At 36.1% G+C, this 19,817-nt stretch overlaps 1 protein-coding gene across 5 annotated transcripts in view; it reads right to left on the bottom strand.

Moving 5' to 3' along the window:
* Positions 1 to 19,817, bottom strand: part of LOC105326975 (leucine zipper putative tumor suppressor 2 homolog) — a 27,849-nt gene extending 8,032 nt beyond the window's left edge. Inside the window, exons 1-3 of one of the 5 annotated variants that reach the window (XM_020066678.3) lie at positions 19,678 to 19,817; positions 19,006 to 19,077; positions 7,263 to 7,866 (exon numbers count right to left, since the gene is read on the bottom strand). In XM_020066678.3, coding sequence (XP_019922237.3) covers positions 7,263 to 7,853 — 591 coding nt within the window. In that variant the 5' untranslated portion in view covers positions 7,854 to 7,866; positions 19,006 to 19,077; positions 19,678 to 19,817. Of the gene's footprint in view, positions 1 to 7,262; positions 7,867 to 11,550; positions 11,574 to 12,244; positions 12,457 to 13,386; positions 14,095 to 17,387; positions 17,685 to 19,005; positions 19,078 to 19,677 lie in introns of those variants that run through there. The other 4 variants (XM_011427223.4, XM_020066680.3, XM_011427225.4 and 1 more) reach the window with 4 other exon arrangements.

Raw genomic sequence — 19,817 nt, 5'->3', positions numbered from 1 at the left:
TCTAGAGTCAATCCCTTTCGTCTCATACACATTCATTTGCATAGCCTTCACTAAAACATTTCATTCATCATGTGTTCCACCTGAGTTCTCTAAAGAAAACTCATTTTGTTCTAAACAGCTTTTTAAAAAGAAAAACCAAAAAAGAAATTTCTAAACAGACTTTGATATGGAGATTAGAAATTGTTATGATCATAGCCCTTTTGTCTGTGGATACTTTTACCTTAACGAAGACAACACCTGGCCCGTTAATTGTCATCTATTTATTTTAGTCTGCAACAGATGTAGACTCAACAGACCATCACCCTCTACATTAAACTTTAATCATAAACCCTTGTCATTGAACTATATCATAATCACAAACCCCTGGTTAAGTTCAAACAAGATGTCACACCATTGTTTCTACTTCACAAGTCAAAAGACAGACAATAACAAAATCTGTAAACCATGCATAGAACGACTGAGTCATAGCTGTATTGTAGATTCCGCCAATGAATATGATCATATTTTGCAGACCGTTCGCAGCCTCCAACCAAGAACACCCTGGTACAGTAATAATTGATTTCTTATTTTTCAGTTTACAATTTAACGACTGCTGCGTATCTTGATCTCTCGAATGATCACCTAACTCATGAGTACCAGCTCATAATCAGATGCATCAATTAAAATAAATCAATTTTTCTGCATCTTGTTTCAGGGATAAATCTAAAAAAAAAAATAATTTGACCAGTTCTGATCCTTGCAGTCCCTACCTACCAAGACTTTTGACAAAGTCCCCCTCCCTCCTTCCCCTCCCTGTAGCATTACCTCAGCAGAAGGAGACAGCGTGCAGTACCCTCCATCTTCCTCCAGCTCCATAGCGAAGCCTGCTTCCACCACTAGAGGTCAGCACAGGGACAGATGGAGGTCTTCAGTGTTGACAGTCTGTCGATCCGGCCAGCTGTCTTATCACAGGCCTAATCCTCGAGACTCGTTGAGAGCCGGATAATGTGGACTCTCGTTAATGGAGGCTTTTGTGCCTTTATGATGTGTATACCGTCACCTAAGCCCTATTACCTACATTCCTCATCATGACACACAATTTTTACCTATATACACCTGTAAAAGGAATTCCAGCGGCTCTAGGGGATGTTATGCCTTCATTTCTTGCTCTTTTTTCTTGGATATAAAGTGTCAATGATAGGGGCTGGATAGATTCTAACACTTTCCTCTGATATGGAGTCGATAAAATTCACCTGGTGTAAATATCCCATCAGCTGAGAGCTAAGTCTATAATGACCACCTTTAGTTCCAAAAGTAACAGTAGGTAATTCCCAGTTATTATAACACTGCTGAGGGAATGGCTAATACAATCAGGGCTGTGCATGAAATCCTGCTGGTAGGCTAGCTAATCCATCTCAAGTTTACATAATATTGACTCTGGAGTCATGAAAAAGTAAATTTTTTTGAGGGCAAAAATATTTTCTCCAAACATGCAATTACTGCATTAGCTGAGCTTCCTTGTGTAATTGTCACAGTCGCGCCAGTCGAGGGCGGTTTTTGTGTGACTTGCCGGATATACCCATGAAACCACCCATTATCCGATGAGAAGGCAATAACAAAGTGGTGCGTCTCCAACCAAGGACTCTCGTTTTATGTTTTTTATAACAACCTGGCCTAGAGTGTCCTTAAACCGCTCCCCTGAATTACCCCCAATCTACGTCCAACAGAAGACGATGGCACAGTGAACAGGGTATTGAAGCCCTTGCTAAGCAAACTTACAATGCAGTCAAGTGAAATCTCTCACTTACACTCAGTCGTAAATCTATAAAATCAGACAAATTATGACAATGTATTAGTGACGTCTCCACCCCTTATTTTTCATTGACAACCCTTGACTTCCACTCTCGATCACATATATGTACCACGTACCTCTGATCATAAATTTATGGAGCGTTAAACTAGAATCCAACCGTAAAAAAAAGTACAAATGCCCTTCCAAAACAGTTGCCTCATTGTCTAGAGAGCTGATATGTGATACAATCTTTTTAATATTCTCCTAAAATGTTTGCTAATCATGCTGTCGGCTATTTTCATTTTCATCAAGGGCTTATGCAGAACAAACACACTTTCTCCATCGCAATAAAACATATCTTCCATACATAACATCTAAAAACAGATGTAATGGCAGACATAGTTGATTGAAAGATGATTAAAGAAAACAAACCAAGACATACCTGTGTAAAATTATTGTTGGGGTCTACCTGGAAATTCTCCATTCAAATCAGGGATACATTAAATGGGGACTTTTCTCCGCGAATGACAGTGGTATACTTACGAAGCGCTTATTTGAACATCTGTTAACCTATATCAATATTATTTTCTGGTTATGATATGGCCATGTGTCACCCCAAAAGAGATCACCTGTGTTTGAATCATCAAAGATGCCCCCTGCAGATAGGAGACAGACAATGCCCCACCCACATAATGCCAATACCAGAAATGGAATGGTGCCAATTAAAACTTTACTCATAACTGGGTCATTTACAGCGACATAATTATAAATCTTCTGTGTACACAATCTTGAGAACCATTTTGATCATAAAGCTGCAAGTTTTTAAACCATCTAAAATTTCAACAAAAAATTTGAAAGGGGTGAATTTGAGTCACTGGGAAGTAGAGAAATTTTCTTTTTCTCATATAATAGTTACTTTTGTTGGAAAAAAAAGTCAGAAACGGCGTAGACAACAATCTGTTAACCTTTATGATGCAAACTTGCTTGAAAAGGCCGGAAAACCTAAATTATAATAAGACATGGTTTATGAAGGCAATCAGCCTAGGTGACAATTTTATGGCTATGCTTGAGTTGCTCTACATTTAACATACAGCAAAAATAAAAAGAGTGGTTTTTTGAAGTGGAGGGAATCTGTAAAGTTTTGAGGTCTTATGTCAGATAACATTGATCGCTGGTGCTCTGGCTTTGTGCGTTATCAATACATCTACCCAGAGATCTTGCACCAACATTCCATCTTCACACCTTGCTATCACAGTAAAAGCCTCAGAAGGATAAATAAAATTGTTCCATAACCCACAATAATTCTTCTAAAATTACCCTCTTTATCTTTTGATATCTACAGATATAGCCAAATCATAAAAGTAACTTTTATCTTCGGCTCTTGCTACCCCATGACAAGAGATAAATCCTGCATGCCCCATGACACAGCATTAAATGGCACTACAGAAAGACTGGCCCATTATCTCTGTTATATGTTTTCCTCTAAAATCAACAAAATAATGTACAGGTACTCTCAAAACCCTTACTTTAGACACCATTAAAAAAATACCAGACACATTTTCCAGTTTAATTCTCACATAATGGATATAAAGGGGAGGGGAGAAGGCGGGACAGGGATCTTAATTCTTTTATTTCCATAATCTGACCTGTTTCTTATTGCTAAGATTTGACCTGTGACCTTCAAAGGTCATTAATCTAAGATAACGAGCAAGATCATGACCACAATACACAAATTGTCTCCAAGCAAACTGCGTTTTTTCTGTTGGGGACCCTTTAATTGTCTTTTTTGTTGTTTGCAGTTTTGATTTCAATATCAAATATATCATGAAGTTTCTTTTATCTTTTTACAATTATTGTTTTCAATAGGGTGTATAATATTTCCTTCAGTCTTTTATTTGAGGGTATTTTAAGGAACTGCCTACAGACCAGTTGTCCTACAAGCCTTAGTCTGTTTGGGCCGGCTACACAGCAGTAACAATAAACGCGGAAGATTCATCAGTGTTATACACTTAAATAAGATATCCCCCTTAACAATCAGATAATGGCTCTATCACCCCATTGTCAGACTAAAATGTTATCAATTATACCTATATATATGACAAACATCTTTTAAATTCCTCTCGTCTTAATCATCAGCTAGTATATATCTAAGTAAACATGGAACAAGGCCAAATCTATGCATTCTTACTTAGCAGGACATACTTGTGTACTAGGTATGAGGAAATGATCATGTTTCCATTTAATTGAAAAACAAAGAGTTGTGAGGCATGCGATTTAAAGATCTAATTTATAACTAAAGTCAATTCAAAAAAATTATTTTTTTTTCAGTTTTTGGTAACTTGTCATTTTTTTAATTAAATGAATGTGAAATTCTTTTACAGTTCTAGCATGCATATATAAATATTGTTTCAGAACTGAGCTTCTAAAATTACTTCAATCACCCAAATACTTTTCCTACACCTTTAAGTACTTAACTTCAACTAACAAATATATTTAAAAAGTCATTATAGAACAAATCAAAACTTTTCATCAAGGAGTGATTGACTTATGAAATCTTGACAGTATTAATACTGCCTAATTACAGATTAGCATAACAAGGATTAACAAGAGATAATCCAATGGCACCTACCCAATGAACAATGGCCACAGAAAAATCAGTTGAAAAGTTCCAAAGGTCATTGGAAACTCCCTAAATCCCCATAAACCCTTCACATAAAATCCATTCTCCTTTTTTGATGATGTGTTTTCAAACAATGCAGAAGGTGAATTATGACCAGAACACCCCAGGCCTTTGCTTAATTCATTGAATTCTTTATCCTGGGGTAAGTAGTCAATTATTTGCAATAAAGATGTGTGAAACTTGATAGGTATCTGTTAAAAACCATAAAACGAATAAAAAAGAACAGAGGAGTTAAGTATTATGCAGAGCTCAACATTTTCAGTCAAGCAAAAAGAAGAGGAAGGTGTTTTAAATCAAAGTGTTATATTGAATTATTTGTTAATTCTAACCCCCCCCCCCCCCAATTTTTCCCTCTCCTGAAAATCTGACACCAAGGGAAACAACTATATTGACCATATATCAAAATCCAATTTCCCTTGTGTCACAATTGACGTAACAATATCCATGCAATCATAAAAAAAGGGGGAAAAATAGGAGACTGAGAAGGATTGAGGATCTAGTATCAATGATTAATGACTGGGGGAGACAAACTAGTTCCTGGTGCTGAAATCAATGTCTACCAACAGGGCGACAGGGATTTTCAGGTGCGCAAACTACTTTAAGCCATCAAACAACATGGTAAGGATGAGTTTACACACCAACAGGAATAAAACCGTTTGATGTAAACAACTGTTTTGACGTGCCAGCACACAAACTGACATTACCTGAACCAAATTTTCACCTGCACTCCATCATTAACGAACATGTTAATTAACAAATCTAATTCCTGTCATCGTTGGAATGTGGAGATCACGCGGAGGATCATGTAAATTCAATACACAGTTACATAAACATGGTCAGGTACCTCACAAGATACAAGGGAGATAATGATGATCAGCTATAATTGTTCTGCATGTTTTTCTTATCTATAATAATACAACAACAGCTTCAGGGGATATTTTTGGGACCTAGGGCATATTATCTTTGTGCCATTGCATAATTAATACTGGTTATCAAAGTACCCATTATGCAAATACTAGGACCAGATGTGTGACAGAGATGTGGGGTTATAATGCTGGAAAGACAGGATTATAATTAAGCCTGAAATGGCAGATTTTCCAGACTGCCACCAATTTCCTGAGATAACAAAGGCTATGAAGTGTGATAACATAAGAGCAAGGATTCTATTTGCAATGAACCAGAAAAAAGTGCAACCAAATCTGGCACACTGTAGATCCTAATTAAAATTACTTAAAAATTGCGGATTCATAAGGTAATGAACAACACTTAAGACTGGCATGTTTTATTTCAGCATCAAAGTCTAATGTCCAAAATGGTCAATTGAAGAGAGACAAACACTGGGGGTCTTATTTGATGTGTCAATTTTCTGACTGCCTTTGGCACCACAATACAAATTTAAAATCATTTAGACAGTGCAAGTACGAACACACAAACTAACAGGGCAATTTTTATTCAAGTTGTTGAGGTCCCCATTAATCCTTATCATTTAACACCAGATTGCTGCTATACTCAATACTTTCAAGTACATTACAATACCTACATCTTCAACATCTTGACATACACAATTGAACCCTGTTGAACCCTTTTTGATCCAGTATAGTACTGTGGTATAACCCCTTCAGATCAATCATCAACGCATTCCTAGATATACCATACTTACCGGTACATATATATGCATCATGGTGACCCACCAAAGTCGCCAAAAACACACTCAAAACTCCTCTGAATTAATAGAACAGCATTAGACAGAAGTCGGCCATCAGCCTATAGGTGTCCTCTCTGATGTACCCCTGATAAATAAACTTTTCCCACCTTTCCACCCGGTTCACAGGAAGTCACATTAATGCCCATTGCCAATAATCGGGGACCTATCAGTGGGGATTTCTAGTGTTTTTATCTTTTGTTTGTTTAGTTATAATCTGATTGTCATATCTTCAGGGAGAGCTGGGACCCAAGCGTAAGAACCAGATCCCTGATCTATACAGCAGGTGCCCCCGGGGGGGGACCAGGGACATACACATCTCTTTTGTCCATTAAAGAAAATATTTGGCCACCAGAGAGAAAACCGTGATTCTTCTGGTGAGGTGTGGACTCAATCTCAACATCAATTAGGCTAACCCCATTCAATAATGTTTACCTATCTGTCAATAACTCAGTTTTCAGGGGTCATCGGTGTTTATCCTCGCCAAATGTTACATCTTCATTTGAAGTGATGTAATGGCCACTCAGTAAAAGGTGAGAAAGGCAGAAAAGCAAGTACATTATGTCTATTTATCTTTCTGGGGCTTTTCCATTTTCAATTTGCCAACATGTATGAATAGTTTCATTTATAGATAGTGCAGATTGATGACTATAACACAGTTCCTTATCTACTTTTGGGTAGATGCCAGTAACTGCTGTATAATATTTGCCTACACATGCACTCCTCCATACATATTAGTCTCCCCTACAAATTTGCTCTGCCACTGAACTCTAGGATCATGACCATTAATTTTACAAACCTTATAGAATTTCTACCAGGCAATCCAATTATAAAGAGAGGCCATTTATTTCTTGCTACATTTAAGTCTTTAATATCAGGCATGTCCTGTAGAGACTGAATCAATTCTTCTAGGAAAACATCATGGTTACAGGGATCACAATTTCATTTAATCTTGATCGATACAGCAAATCTAGTTTTGCTCACTTGCAAGAAATATCTGGAAAATTTGTCACAGTCCCCTACTTGTAAATTTATTGGCCTACTGCAAAGGCGTACTTTACCCCAATTTTAGCTAATATATCAATTTTTTCTAATAATATTAAACTCACCTTTGTAAGCATTCCACTGAAAGGGGTGAGCTTTGGGGGTCCAGCCTCACTGTCATCTGACCTATTGACCTCATGACCTTCAGGCACCGGGTGGCCATTCGTGAGATTCATTCGATATCCTCCAACCATGTCCTTCTTGATTTGAGAGGGGGACCATGTCTTCCTCCGTGATTGGCTATAATTATGATGAGTACTGTTGCTACGGTGACTGTAATACTGTTGATTGCTGCTAGGGTATGACCTCTGCATGTAGTCAGAGGCGAAGGACGTGACACTACTGGTTCTTAGGGGTGGGTCTGGGGCCCCACTCCTCGCCCGTCTGCTGGGGAAGTTTATGTGTGAATAATCGTCATAGTCACTAGATTTGTACTCTTGTCCTATGGAAACATCATGTCTCGGTGACGCAAATTCGTGTTCAGAGATAGACATGTCATGAAATCCCCCATGCTGACTTCCGGCGTAAGATGCATCATGGGAAATATTTGAATAGTTTGATAGCGGAGAATAAAGATGGTTCAGGCGGGGTGAGAAGTCCCGGTCCGGAACACCCAGTTCAGAGCTGGAGTAGCTACGATTCGTCATAGCAACCATTTATATTCCACAGCTGAAAAGAGAAAAATCAAGGTTTAAAATTTTTTTGAAGGAACAATATAAAACTATCAATATTTAAAGTATTTTAACAAATAGTCTAGAAAAATAACATTCATAATATTAAACGGTAACAAAATTTACACCAGAAATGAATGAACCTGCACTCTCACGACCAAGACTCAAAATAGCCAGTAGCATTAGACGTGGTAGCCATTTACAATATGAACTTGCCATGTGTCAGAGAGATGGAGAGAAATCTAAATAACGAAGTAAGTAATGTGTGTAATGTCAACAGCACACCAATGTAGTAACAGTGTTTACACAGAGTCCAATTTAGCTTCACACATTGGATGAATTCCATACAATAACTTAAAATCCATTCCACTCTGATGCTCCAACAGTCAAAATAAAAAGTGTGTAAACTCGTCAACGATTTGGACCAAACACTTCAGCTTTTGAAATCTAACCTTTTTGGCCTCATATATCTCTATGCAGAGGAATTAACATAAATAAAGTAAATTATTTATCACTTGTATTAAAATTTATAAGTCTTGAGTTCAGTAAATTACATCTAACTTTTCCACTATTAACTACGCATTGCTCAGTCCTCTCTAAATGACATAGATAAGTTATGTTCATAGACATAACCACATTTTATAAAAATAAAGCCATAACCTTCCAGAAGCCATTATCACATCAGTGACAACACACACATAAATTTTGTACAGATGTTCCAGTGCTGACACAACAAGAAATTGTGTGAAATATTGCTGTAGCAGTAATGAGAGGGGAGCTAGCTGTGTGTAATACTGCAGACGGAATTCAGGAGCAGGGAGTCCATTAATAAGTATCAAATTGCCGTGAAAATAATCACCAGTATGCTGCAGCCTATGGGAGTGGACCCAAGGGAAAGAGAGTCCATTATGAAAATGATTACAATACACCCCACCTTGCATCACCAACCATAGAAGTGAATGTAGCAAGTCAGTCAGGGGAGGTAATGAAAACATGGATCAAAGGGAGATTACTGGTCCCCAGACAGAAATTATGTTATCATTACATAGCCTTGGTATTAGCTGGCACATCAAATGCACATGCACTGTGGAGAATTTGGTGGCACAGTTTTTTATGATTACATTACTACAAATTGTGTGCATTCAAGTAATCAGTAACAAAATATACCCTCCTGCATGAAGAAATAATGGCATTCACAAAATGTCATGCTCCAGATAAAACACAGACCTTATGGAGTAACATATGGCAATCTTTGAAGGCATGTCAACAAGGGAAGAGGATACCCCAGTTATTCAGGCAGAAGCCAACTGATACAGACAACAACACTCCATCTAAAGAAACTGCTGATCTCAAATTTAAAGTAAATTTCTTCACTTTGGACCTTTGACACATATATTTTCACTTTGATATTATATTCTACTCAAAAGACATGAACTTTCAAAAAAAAATTTTTTTTTATTAAAGTTGAAGATTGTCTTAAGCTTTTATGTTTCCAAATGTGTTATTTCATTAGGGAATGAACTCATATACAAAGTGTGCAAGATGGTACAGCTTGGACATAGGCAGATAACCGGTATATTCCAGTAGTATTTCTGCATCAGTTGAGAGCACCTGCATAATATGATTTTAAAGAGGAAAAAATCTCCAGCCATTGAATAGAGGTACACTTGAATAACATGTCAAAACCAAATCTGTTGCATATTTCTTTTACAGACATAATTGTTTCCTGCTCAGTAAAACATTTTTTTTGTTTTCTCCCTAAAATATCTCATTGCAAAATTCCCATGCCTCTCATAGCATCCCCCTGGGGTTATGGGTAATAAACAAACATGATGAAAATGTGGATTTTAAAAGGAAAAAAAAATGTTTCCTGTTCCATCCAAGTGGAAAAACATGCCACTTATTCTTTATAATGAAAAGAAAATGAACCCAGCATGAATTAATGAACTTTTGGCTAGAATGGTAGGTCACATGACCTGAACCCCTGGCAGGGGCATCTGTTAGTTGTTACCAGGGGGACTAGAGATTTAACACACCATACAACCTTGCTAGTTCTCTATAAATAAAATGAGATGGAAAACTAAGACAGAACCATTCACTTGAAATTGTTCTGAAAACATTCCAACTACTTAAATCTGAGCAACTTTTCAGCCTCCTTAAAAATTTAGTTATGAAATCACCAGCAAAGAAGAATTTAATTAAGAAATTTTAATTTATATCAATTTAAATTCTCCAAAAATTTCAGTAGCCTCCTCTGTGGATTGACTGATTAAAAAATGCAATGATTTTAAAACTTTTTAGTTGGCTTTCAACCAAATTAATAATCATGATAATAGTGGGACAAGATTTGCGAGAGCAGCACACTGAGAGGGTCTGCCAGCCTATCAGTAACAGACTCTGATAACAGAGGAAGTGAACAGGTAGTGCAGCTAGTACCTGATATACACCACCACCAAAAAATCTCCCGTTTTCTGAGAACATGTAAGAATATAGGAACCCATCGACTGATGGGCAAAAAATTAATCATTTTACTAAGTTATTGGCTATGTTACACGAAAACCACATCAAAACACAATAGGAAGTCGCTGCAGAACAAAAACATCTATGTGTGTCGGAAGCTATAATTATATCTAATGGTGATCCAATTACCTGCAATGAATTATTTGGTGGACCATCAAACTGGTACCTGATCTTGATGGATTTAGCAGTACCAGTCTACATTTACATCCAACTGACATTCCTACAGATTTATCTGGCTAACACCAACAGATTCCCTTTCAATGTGATAAATTGAGCAGGTGAAACACTACACCTAAAAAAGTGAAACAAGTGCAAATGTTTTCTGTTATCCAAAATTAGATGTAGATCTTCCCACTTCTGTTAATTTTTTCATCCCCTATATTCAAAATCAGGAAACCATGAAGAGAGAAGAAGGCCTGGCCTGTTATTACAACACACGGATATTCGATAATCACACAGATCGCTGTCCTCACAACTCTGAGGCTGCTCATTAACCGAATCACCTACAAGGTCCTCAAGATTAGGAAAAGTACGGAGAGAAAAAAATCAAAAGGCGGGGCCAAGAACAGCAGACGGTGATCAATCTACAAAGGAAGGTAGCCTGGAGCTATTGTACTCTGAAGGAGAATTTCACAGACAAATTGGTTTCATATTGTACCAGTTCAGAGAAAACAAGAATTAAAATATGGGAAAACATTTCACAAATTACATGTAATAAGGTTTCTTTGCCAGGGCTTTCCCTTATATTTTTGCTCTCAGTTGAAAAATGGAAATCTTTTTTAGAAGCCTTAATGAACATTATCTATCCTTACAATAATCCTTTTCTTACTCAGAAACATCAGTTCACTGGAATAGCTTAATGGAGCTTCAAATTTATTCTTTAGAATAACAAGTCAGATAATTTTTCATTATTCAATGAATGACTTTGCACTAGCATGTAACAAACTATATTTCAATATAAACATAAGTTTCTTCATCACAAATGACTATTTCTCTTTACTTATGAAAACAATTGATAGCATGTTAAACAACCAATAACCAATTCTTCTGAGCTAATAATGCCAAATGCATACATTATTTCTTCAAATAATTGCCCTTAATATTAATAAATGTACATTTATACTTTTGGTGCATTGAAAACCAAGAACTGATTTGCACTTACTTGTAAGAGAATTTGAGAGCCATTTAATGACAATCTCCTTGCCTTATCAACCCATATCAATAATATTCAATTTTCCCTAGAATTTCCTCCCACTTGCAAATGACAAATATCTACGGTGAGATTTCAGTGCCCGGGTATGCAGTCTCGCGATAGAGACACTTCAGTCCCGCTTAAGAAAAGCATTTTGACAACTCATTAAAGGAAAGCTTCACCTTGCCCATTGAGAAGTTGATGGAATGTAACACTATAACCTGAATGTATTGATTTTAACAATCATCGGATGGGCTAGAAAATTAAAGGTTTAAACATGTCAAAAAGATAAAAAGCAATACATAGCTAATATTCCAAAACATGCAATAGAATATCAAGGGGCTGATACTATAGACAACCTATCCAGCCAGATTTCATTCTTTCACTTGGAAATCAAGAAAATTAGATCTATATCACTGGTTTTGATTAAGACAATGTTCAAGTCTTATTGGTTCTATGAGGTTGTTTGGCCACCAGAAAAAGAGGTGACAAAAAGAATTGTCAAGATTGACACAAAGATTGAATGCAACATGCACTGCATTTAAATGCAAGGTCTTGATAAGTTGTTACAGTAAAATCACCATAGCCAAATTGTTTGTTTTTATCACATTTACTGAACCCTAGTCTAGCCATGCAACTTTCCATGTGTGAAAAAATAACCTACCCATTCATGAAAATGCCAAAATTTGAACCATGAACCATATAATCACACAACAGATCGATTTTCTGTATCAATCCAAACATGCAAACATATTAGAACACATGCCTCCTGGCTTTGGTGTCCATTGTCTACTGAATGCAGAAGCCACTGCTTCTCCCCACACTCACACAAAGAAGCACAGGAACTAAATTTTCTGATAAAATCTGACATTTCTTCCCTCCTGCATATCAAGAGTTTTCATGATCCCTGCTTGACATGCACCTCCCACAATTTGGAATATTCCAAAGATAAACACAGGATATTTACCCACGGTGCCAGAACACTGGAACGGTTCACTTTTAGAAAAGAGGTTGTAGACAAATTTTACTTTCTTCCTTTTTTTTCTCTGCCAAAAGAGACATGAGAACAATGCTTGTCTGTGATTGTGGTTTTTCCCCTGAATGTATGAGAACCAAGAGTGCAATCCCTCCCTAGGTATTGACAGTAAAGGTGCCTGGGTGCCTTTAATTATCCTATCAAAGTGTGGCCATTAAAATTTTAAGATGACAGAATGTAGTCTTAACATAGGATGCTGATATTGTTATTTAATGGCCAACGGATGGGTAATAAAAATACATGTCTGGAACAACAACAGCAAAAGGAAAAAAATTAGGCGAAGAATTTGTAAATTAACCAGAACATGATGTCAATGCACGCCAGAAACTGTCTCTGACTTAAAACCGCACAGTGACACACTCTTTGATACGAAAACATCCGCAGATTAATAATATTACCATCCAGCGTAGTCTACGAGTCCTGGCTTTCTTTTTTATCTTAGAGTCAATTAAAATGCATAACCATACGAAAGGTAATAAACAGAAAAAAAACTTGCACAACAATGAGAAACATCTTACATCTTTAACATTGCGCCTACCTCATAAATTTGAGATAGAAGATCTTAATGGATTCCACACTTCTTTTTACTTGTCACTCCATTAAAGGGAAGAGTCCATGATTAATTAGATCGGATTTAATGATGTCATGCTAAATTTAACATTTCACAATCTTTGAAAACCTTGTGATTTAAACTTAGGTAACTGTCCCACACATGCATTTTCAGCTTAAAAAGGGGGTAAAAAAAGTCTTAAAATGTCAATATACCATACCTGGCGTCTTTAATACATCTCAAAGGAATGGCTTTTAGAATTTTTTTTCACAACACCTGAATGCTTGAACAAGGTGATTTTGCAGGGGGACAAGAGAAAGAAGTAATCCTGGGTGACACCAAAAAAAGTATTCAGTTTCCACGGCAACTTATCAGGTGTGATTCCCAGGTGTTCATCTAATTCTCCAGATGGATCCTCAGTCTTCTCCGATTTCTGGGGTGTTAGAGGTATCAGCCTCTACTCAACGATCTCATTCTCTCCGAAATTGAAATCAAAGCCAAAGTCAAAAGATCTCCATGCACACAAAAGAGATACTTAATATGTATATCATCCATGGCTTAAGATAAATGGTTTTTTTTTCCTTTAATGCGCCAGACTATCTTTGGGTTAAAATTCCTTAGTAGTCTTCTTGAAAGCTACTTGACTGTCAAAACTTTCAAGGACTTTAAAAGTAGGACATCTGTAGATCTATGAAAATTAAAAATACATGTATCTCCTTTTAAAGAAAAGAATATATCAAACACACTTTAAATGGCCTAGAATTCCCACTGATAATTTTCTGAAGAAAATAGTTCTATTCCTCACATGTTCCCACACTTGAATTTCTCAATCAGAGCAATTTAAAAAAACTCATGGCTGTCCAGAAATAAATCTACTCTAGATATAACATATACAATACAAATGTCTGATAACAGTCCTCTCTGATGAAAAATTCTATAAACCTGGGCAAGGGTGTCAAAATAAACAAGAGTTAAGGACCCTGCTGAGCCTAATCTTCCACAGTATAATCCACAGTAATCCCTTGTAAGCGTCTAGTCTGATAGGCAAGTCTGGCCGCAGATGATTAGGACAATGGTGAAATCATGACCCGCGACAATGCACCATGGATCAAACGATTCCCTTGTCAATCAAACGCTAGGCCCTCACTGGACAGCGGACATCATTAAATGGCGATAAATTTAAAAAATACCCATTCAATTGATATGGCTGTGTTATTTTGCCTCTGCATGCCTTAAAATATCCTGAATTGGAATTGGGGGATAAAAGAGAAGAGATTTCTTTCTCTTTTTTTTACCTTGGAAACACAGGTGAACAAGATGAAAATAGATTTAATATAAAGGTGTAACGATAAAAAGGCAGCAAGTGACAAAAGATGGGAATCCCTCAACTGCATGAAAAGGTGATAGATAGTCAAATAATGCTGAGAGAAACAAGTTAGTTTGACACTATTCCTTGTGCTGAGATGATAAATATTTAATGCAAACACAGTCTGGTAAACATTCTCTTTTGTCCACTTTGATATTGAAATCCTTGGCAACTATAATCAACTGTTAATACATTTCCTCCCATGTTATTTTGCCTCTCAAAGCACCTGAATCCCTTTTTGAAGTTTAATAAACTAATTCTTTACACAAGTAATAAATAAATGTTAGCTAGCTAAACACAGGACTATAATTTACCAAATCAAATACAAAGCCCAAGTTCTACAAAGTGTATTTACTGATATTTTCACAAGGTTTTCAAAAGTTTGTGCAAAGAATTATGGTTTAGGTACAATATTTTGATAGGTAACAAGATTTCAATAAACGCTTTTAGAACAGGTTCAACAAATTGAAAATCAAATGTGACCCTACCGTTCATCACTTCAATATCTTATTTCATATTCGTTAAGAAACATTAATCTGGTTGTACATGTACTTTCAAAACCCATAAATTTTGGAATATATATCTAAAGGGTAATCAAGCTTTATTACACGTTTTTTAAAATTGAAGACAGATTTAGATCAAATGATACTAATAGAGAATTACTATAATGTTTCTCAAAAAAAAATTCTCCTTTTACTTTGTATCAGAGGGTTTTATCTTAACATTTTAACACAATAAAGTATCTCGATAATTCTTCAACAGAGATGAATTTTAATTAATGATATGCATGTCATCAAAGTAATGCCTGGTACAGGTTCTATAAGAACAGATGCTAGGATGTTTGCTCTGTATCCCTTCACATTTAGATATAGATATCACCCCTAGCCACATATGCTTCGTTGCATTAGTCAATGGCCGTAACATAAGTTCTGCTGTACCAACATTACAAAAAAATATAAATCATACAGCAAAAAAACACAATCCCTAGACATTAAGCTAATGGATTCCTCTCATCTTTAACAGTCAAACATGTTGTGTAATCAGGGAATGGGGCCCAAGTCTCGGGCCTTTAAGGCTAGATCAAAGAGTCTAACAGAGAATGAATAGTAAAAGTGCTTCCTTAATCAGTCCATTCAACAAGATCGTACACGGGCTATATACCCTGATGTTTGCTCTGTGGATTTTATAGCCAGCCCTTCATGAATTAGTAAATCAGCCGACATTTTAATCGGTAATTAAAATTTAAAATACACAAATCCGGTGCAAGTCATCTCATAGAACCGAAAACTCAACCGTATTGTCCAGAACCAACACAGCCGTGTACGGTTTACGTAGACCGTGTCAATCGAGGCTAAAGGTTTAATTAAATTCTGTTGACTCTCTTTCTCAACTGAAATAAAGCTGGGAGGAATTTCATTTATGATTTACATATATAGGCCCCAGCATCAAAAGCTTGACAATATGGACGATCTGATTACCAACACAAGTACAAATGTATTAGCAAATTTAGCATATTACTTCAAACACGCTCCTTTGAAACATTCTTTTCATCAATAATCCATATACCACCTCCTTTAATTAGAAAACGCAATGGTTTCATTGTGTTGTAGATTGGATTTTTTCTTATTATGCCACATGCTTTACAAAAATAAACAAGCTTGAATATCTATAATTAAAGGGGTCCTCATCTTAACGAATTAGTATGCTAGTGAAGCATCATATAACCTGTCAATCTCAATGGATGAGATAAAGAGCTGACTTCATTTGAGCCATAAAAGAAACTACAAGAGTATAGTGATAACGAATTATAGTTAATACCATATGCTATATTATTGTTCCAACATCTTTTTATTACTGGTAAGTGATGTTGATAAGGCTTTGAGCATCTCAAGTTGTATGATATAAAAAGTTTTGTGAGTTCATTAAAAATAAAAATGAAATTACCGAAGGTATCTAGTAATCTTCATATAAAGATTAACTGTAACTTCACTTTTTCTAAAATCCTTTATCACTGTTGTCTACATAGGAAAAAAAATTAATATCCTCATAAGGCTTGTATTAAAGGCTCTTAACTAATTCAATATCATTTTATACTGTATTGCTCAATCCTGAAAACATGTTTCATTACAGCACTATCTCTGACGTCAACTCCCTATAATTTTCCCCCCTATTCAAGGGACACAACCTTAGGCAGGATGAAGGGGACCACCTATGAACAAAATTACAAAAGCTTTCAACATGAACCTGGAAAAAAAATGAAACTTCAAAAAGTCACAACCCTTAGACCCACTAATCTCCTTCTATAACCATTAGATTATTTAAACACTTGAATCTAAAGTTACACGGCTATTGACTTGCCGGTGGGACTTGGAGACAGTTGTCAAATGTAACACTGCGTCATTAGAAGCATGGGTAAAAATCCACATCCTTTATTGTTAAGCCATACCTGGTCATTCCCCTCCCTATCTCTTTTGTCATGCTTCTGATTATTAATGTAAATGTCTTTTTCATTCATTTTTACCCTATTAGTGGCAAAATCATTTTCTCGTTGTTTTGTACATATATTTACATTTTTATTATGGCAGCCTTATCAGTGGTCATTACCTCTGAACTAACATTGGCTAATATAACAATGCATGGCTGACAGAAATTGATTCTCTCACTCTTTTTTTCCATACCATTTTTTTCTTAAAAAAAGGAACGAGCATTGTTGGAATGAGAGGAAAAGTTATTTCTTGGCAAGTTAATGTCTGCTGCAATAAATTCAGGAATTCTCCCCCATTACAGAGAGCGTAATTGTATTTCTGATAAAAATAAACTCGTCATAAACTAAATGAAAACCCAAATCTGCTCACCTTCGAAAGCGAAATTTTTTTAGCATCCCAGAAAAATTGTACAGCCATCTTTGAGCAGCCCTTCGAAAGTAATTACCAAACTTTTACCCATCCTGCTCTAGTCATTATAGCCAGTAATTTGTTTCCATGACAAATCTGCAGTTTTCGATGCAGGAGGCAAAATGCTAAGATTATGATGCATATCACAGAGATCTGTATCAAAAAACAGATGGTAGATACGGTTGAGGTGGGTTTACATTCTACAAACAAACACACAGGCAATGTTGAACCTGCATCCTGACCCCGTCATCACTCAGCTGCTGATGGTGGGTGATAAATTAATGCAGACCCGTCAGGCGTTGGAGTGATAGTGTGAACCAGCTATAATGAGCAGAACTTCGCTACTGTGATTGTCTAACTAGATTAACTAGACATACACAGTGAAAGAGACAATCACAGCAAGACTGAGACAAAATTAACCATATGTTGCTCACTAGGGACATTAAAATGGGAGGGGTGGGGGGGGGGGTCATTGAAGAATAAGTACATGCACTAGTACTCAGTCTGTACCATTTATGATAATAGGATCAAGTAGATAAAAGGTTTCTATAAATTTTGGAAAGTCATTGACTGAGATTGGTTTCTAATCATTTTTTCTTCTTTTTTTTTCACCTATTACATAAAGATCTGTAAACTTGTTATACTGATAAACTACATGTTTCACAGTTTTGAAAATATATCAAACAAATAATTGTTCAGTTGGTATATGACAGATGTACACAAAATTTGAAACCACAAACACCACATACAGGTGTACTTGGAAACTTCTGAACAAAAATCTTAATATTGGTGGAAAGTTCATATGGGTATCAAATTATGATAAAAGAATTTCCTATTACTGAGTAAATGAGTTTTTCAACAGTGTTTACAACAAACAACATCTACAGTGTAGAAGATATATGAGCCTAGGAAGAGAGTTTTTACATAGAATTCTTGTCTCTAAGCCAAAAAAAAACAAACTACAGATGTATGAGAATGAAGGTGATGATGGCAATATCATTGATTCATTAAATAAATACATTTGAGTAACTTTGTTGCAAAAAAATTGTACAAAGCAATAATTACGGTATGTCCAACAAATTCCTTCATTAAAATTGATTTCTTCATCAATAGTGGATAATTCATAATGAATCTGCATTTCTTAACCCCCCCCCCCCCTCCCCCCCCCCTTCCCATCACTCTTTGTGCTTGCAGTAAATGACAGATGATTTATTACCTGTAAAGACTGACAAGCACAAGTGATTCCTTTTTGTCAATCATTACATTTGAATAGCTGTCAGGAATGCACCATGAATCACAACTTATATTACTTTTGCAGTCGCAGATCTTAAATGCCATATTATGGTCTATGAGATAATATTTTTAAAATATTAAGTTGTGTTTATATAATCTTTTAATATAAAATTTCTGGGGGGAAAATGTACTGTTACAACTATTTCCATTAACTCTTTTTAAAATAGCATCATTCAAACAGTTAAAAAGATCCCCTAAAAAGTGTAAGATCTTTAAATGATGTAGATATTTGAATACACTTTCCATCTTTCATTTTCTTTCTCTTAGCAACAGAATTGGTCCTTACCTGGTCGAGGGAAATTCACCAACGTCTGCCATTCATGTTCGATAAAAAGCTGCCAACTCCCAAGTTAAACTCCTAAACAAAAAATGTTGGACATGAGAGAAGCCAAGAAAAGAGAAACATAATATCGCACATAAAAGAAGGCTTTGAAAGCACCCAATGTGACACCCACATCATGAAAGAAGGCAACACACATCAGGAATTAAAAGCTACATATAGACTATGAAATGTATATGTAAATATCCAGTGACTGCCAACTTGCCAAAAAAAACTATAAATGGAATCATTTACAGGCTTCCGAGATCTCTGAGGAGATAAGTGTGCACTGTTCAAACGATGCTTAATTTAGGGGGAAAAGAGGGCCACCGAACTGGTTGTTCAGAGATTTCTCGTTGAGAAGACATGTCACATTCCAATTACAAAATCATCACACATCTTTATCATTACGGACAGAGACAAGGGGGGTTTACATTCACCTGTGATTTTAAATTGCAGGTGTCTGACTTGAAGCCGAGATCCTATGTTTTCCTGATAGACATGTATCATTCGTCTTAAAAAGCCACATCGACTCCTTATAAATAAAATTCAAAAGAGGGAAATTATGTGCAGCACTTTTAAAAATCTATAAAAGGCTGGTATTAAAAAAGATTAAATCTGTGCACATGCAATACTCACAGTTTTACAAATACTCTTGTGGTTTTCGATACATCTTTGTGTTTAATCAGTTCTATTTCCACATCCACCCTTCAAATGTAACACTACAAGTGTCCAATGCTTTACAGATTCATGTCCTGCAGGCCAGTTGCGTGGTTGAC

Source organism: Magallana gigas, chromosome 8 (assembly GCF_963853765.1).
Source record: "Magallana gigas chromosome 8, xbMagGiga1.1, whole genome shotgun sequence".
In the NCBI taxonomy this organism is placed as follows: Eukaryota; Metazoa; Mollusca; class Bivalvia; order Ostreida; family Ostreidae; genus Magallana; species Magallana gigas.
This window is presented reverse-complemented; position numbering and strand designations above follow the sequence as displayed.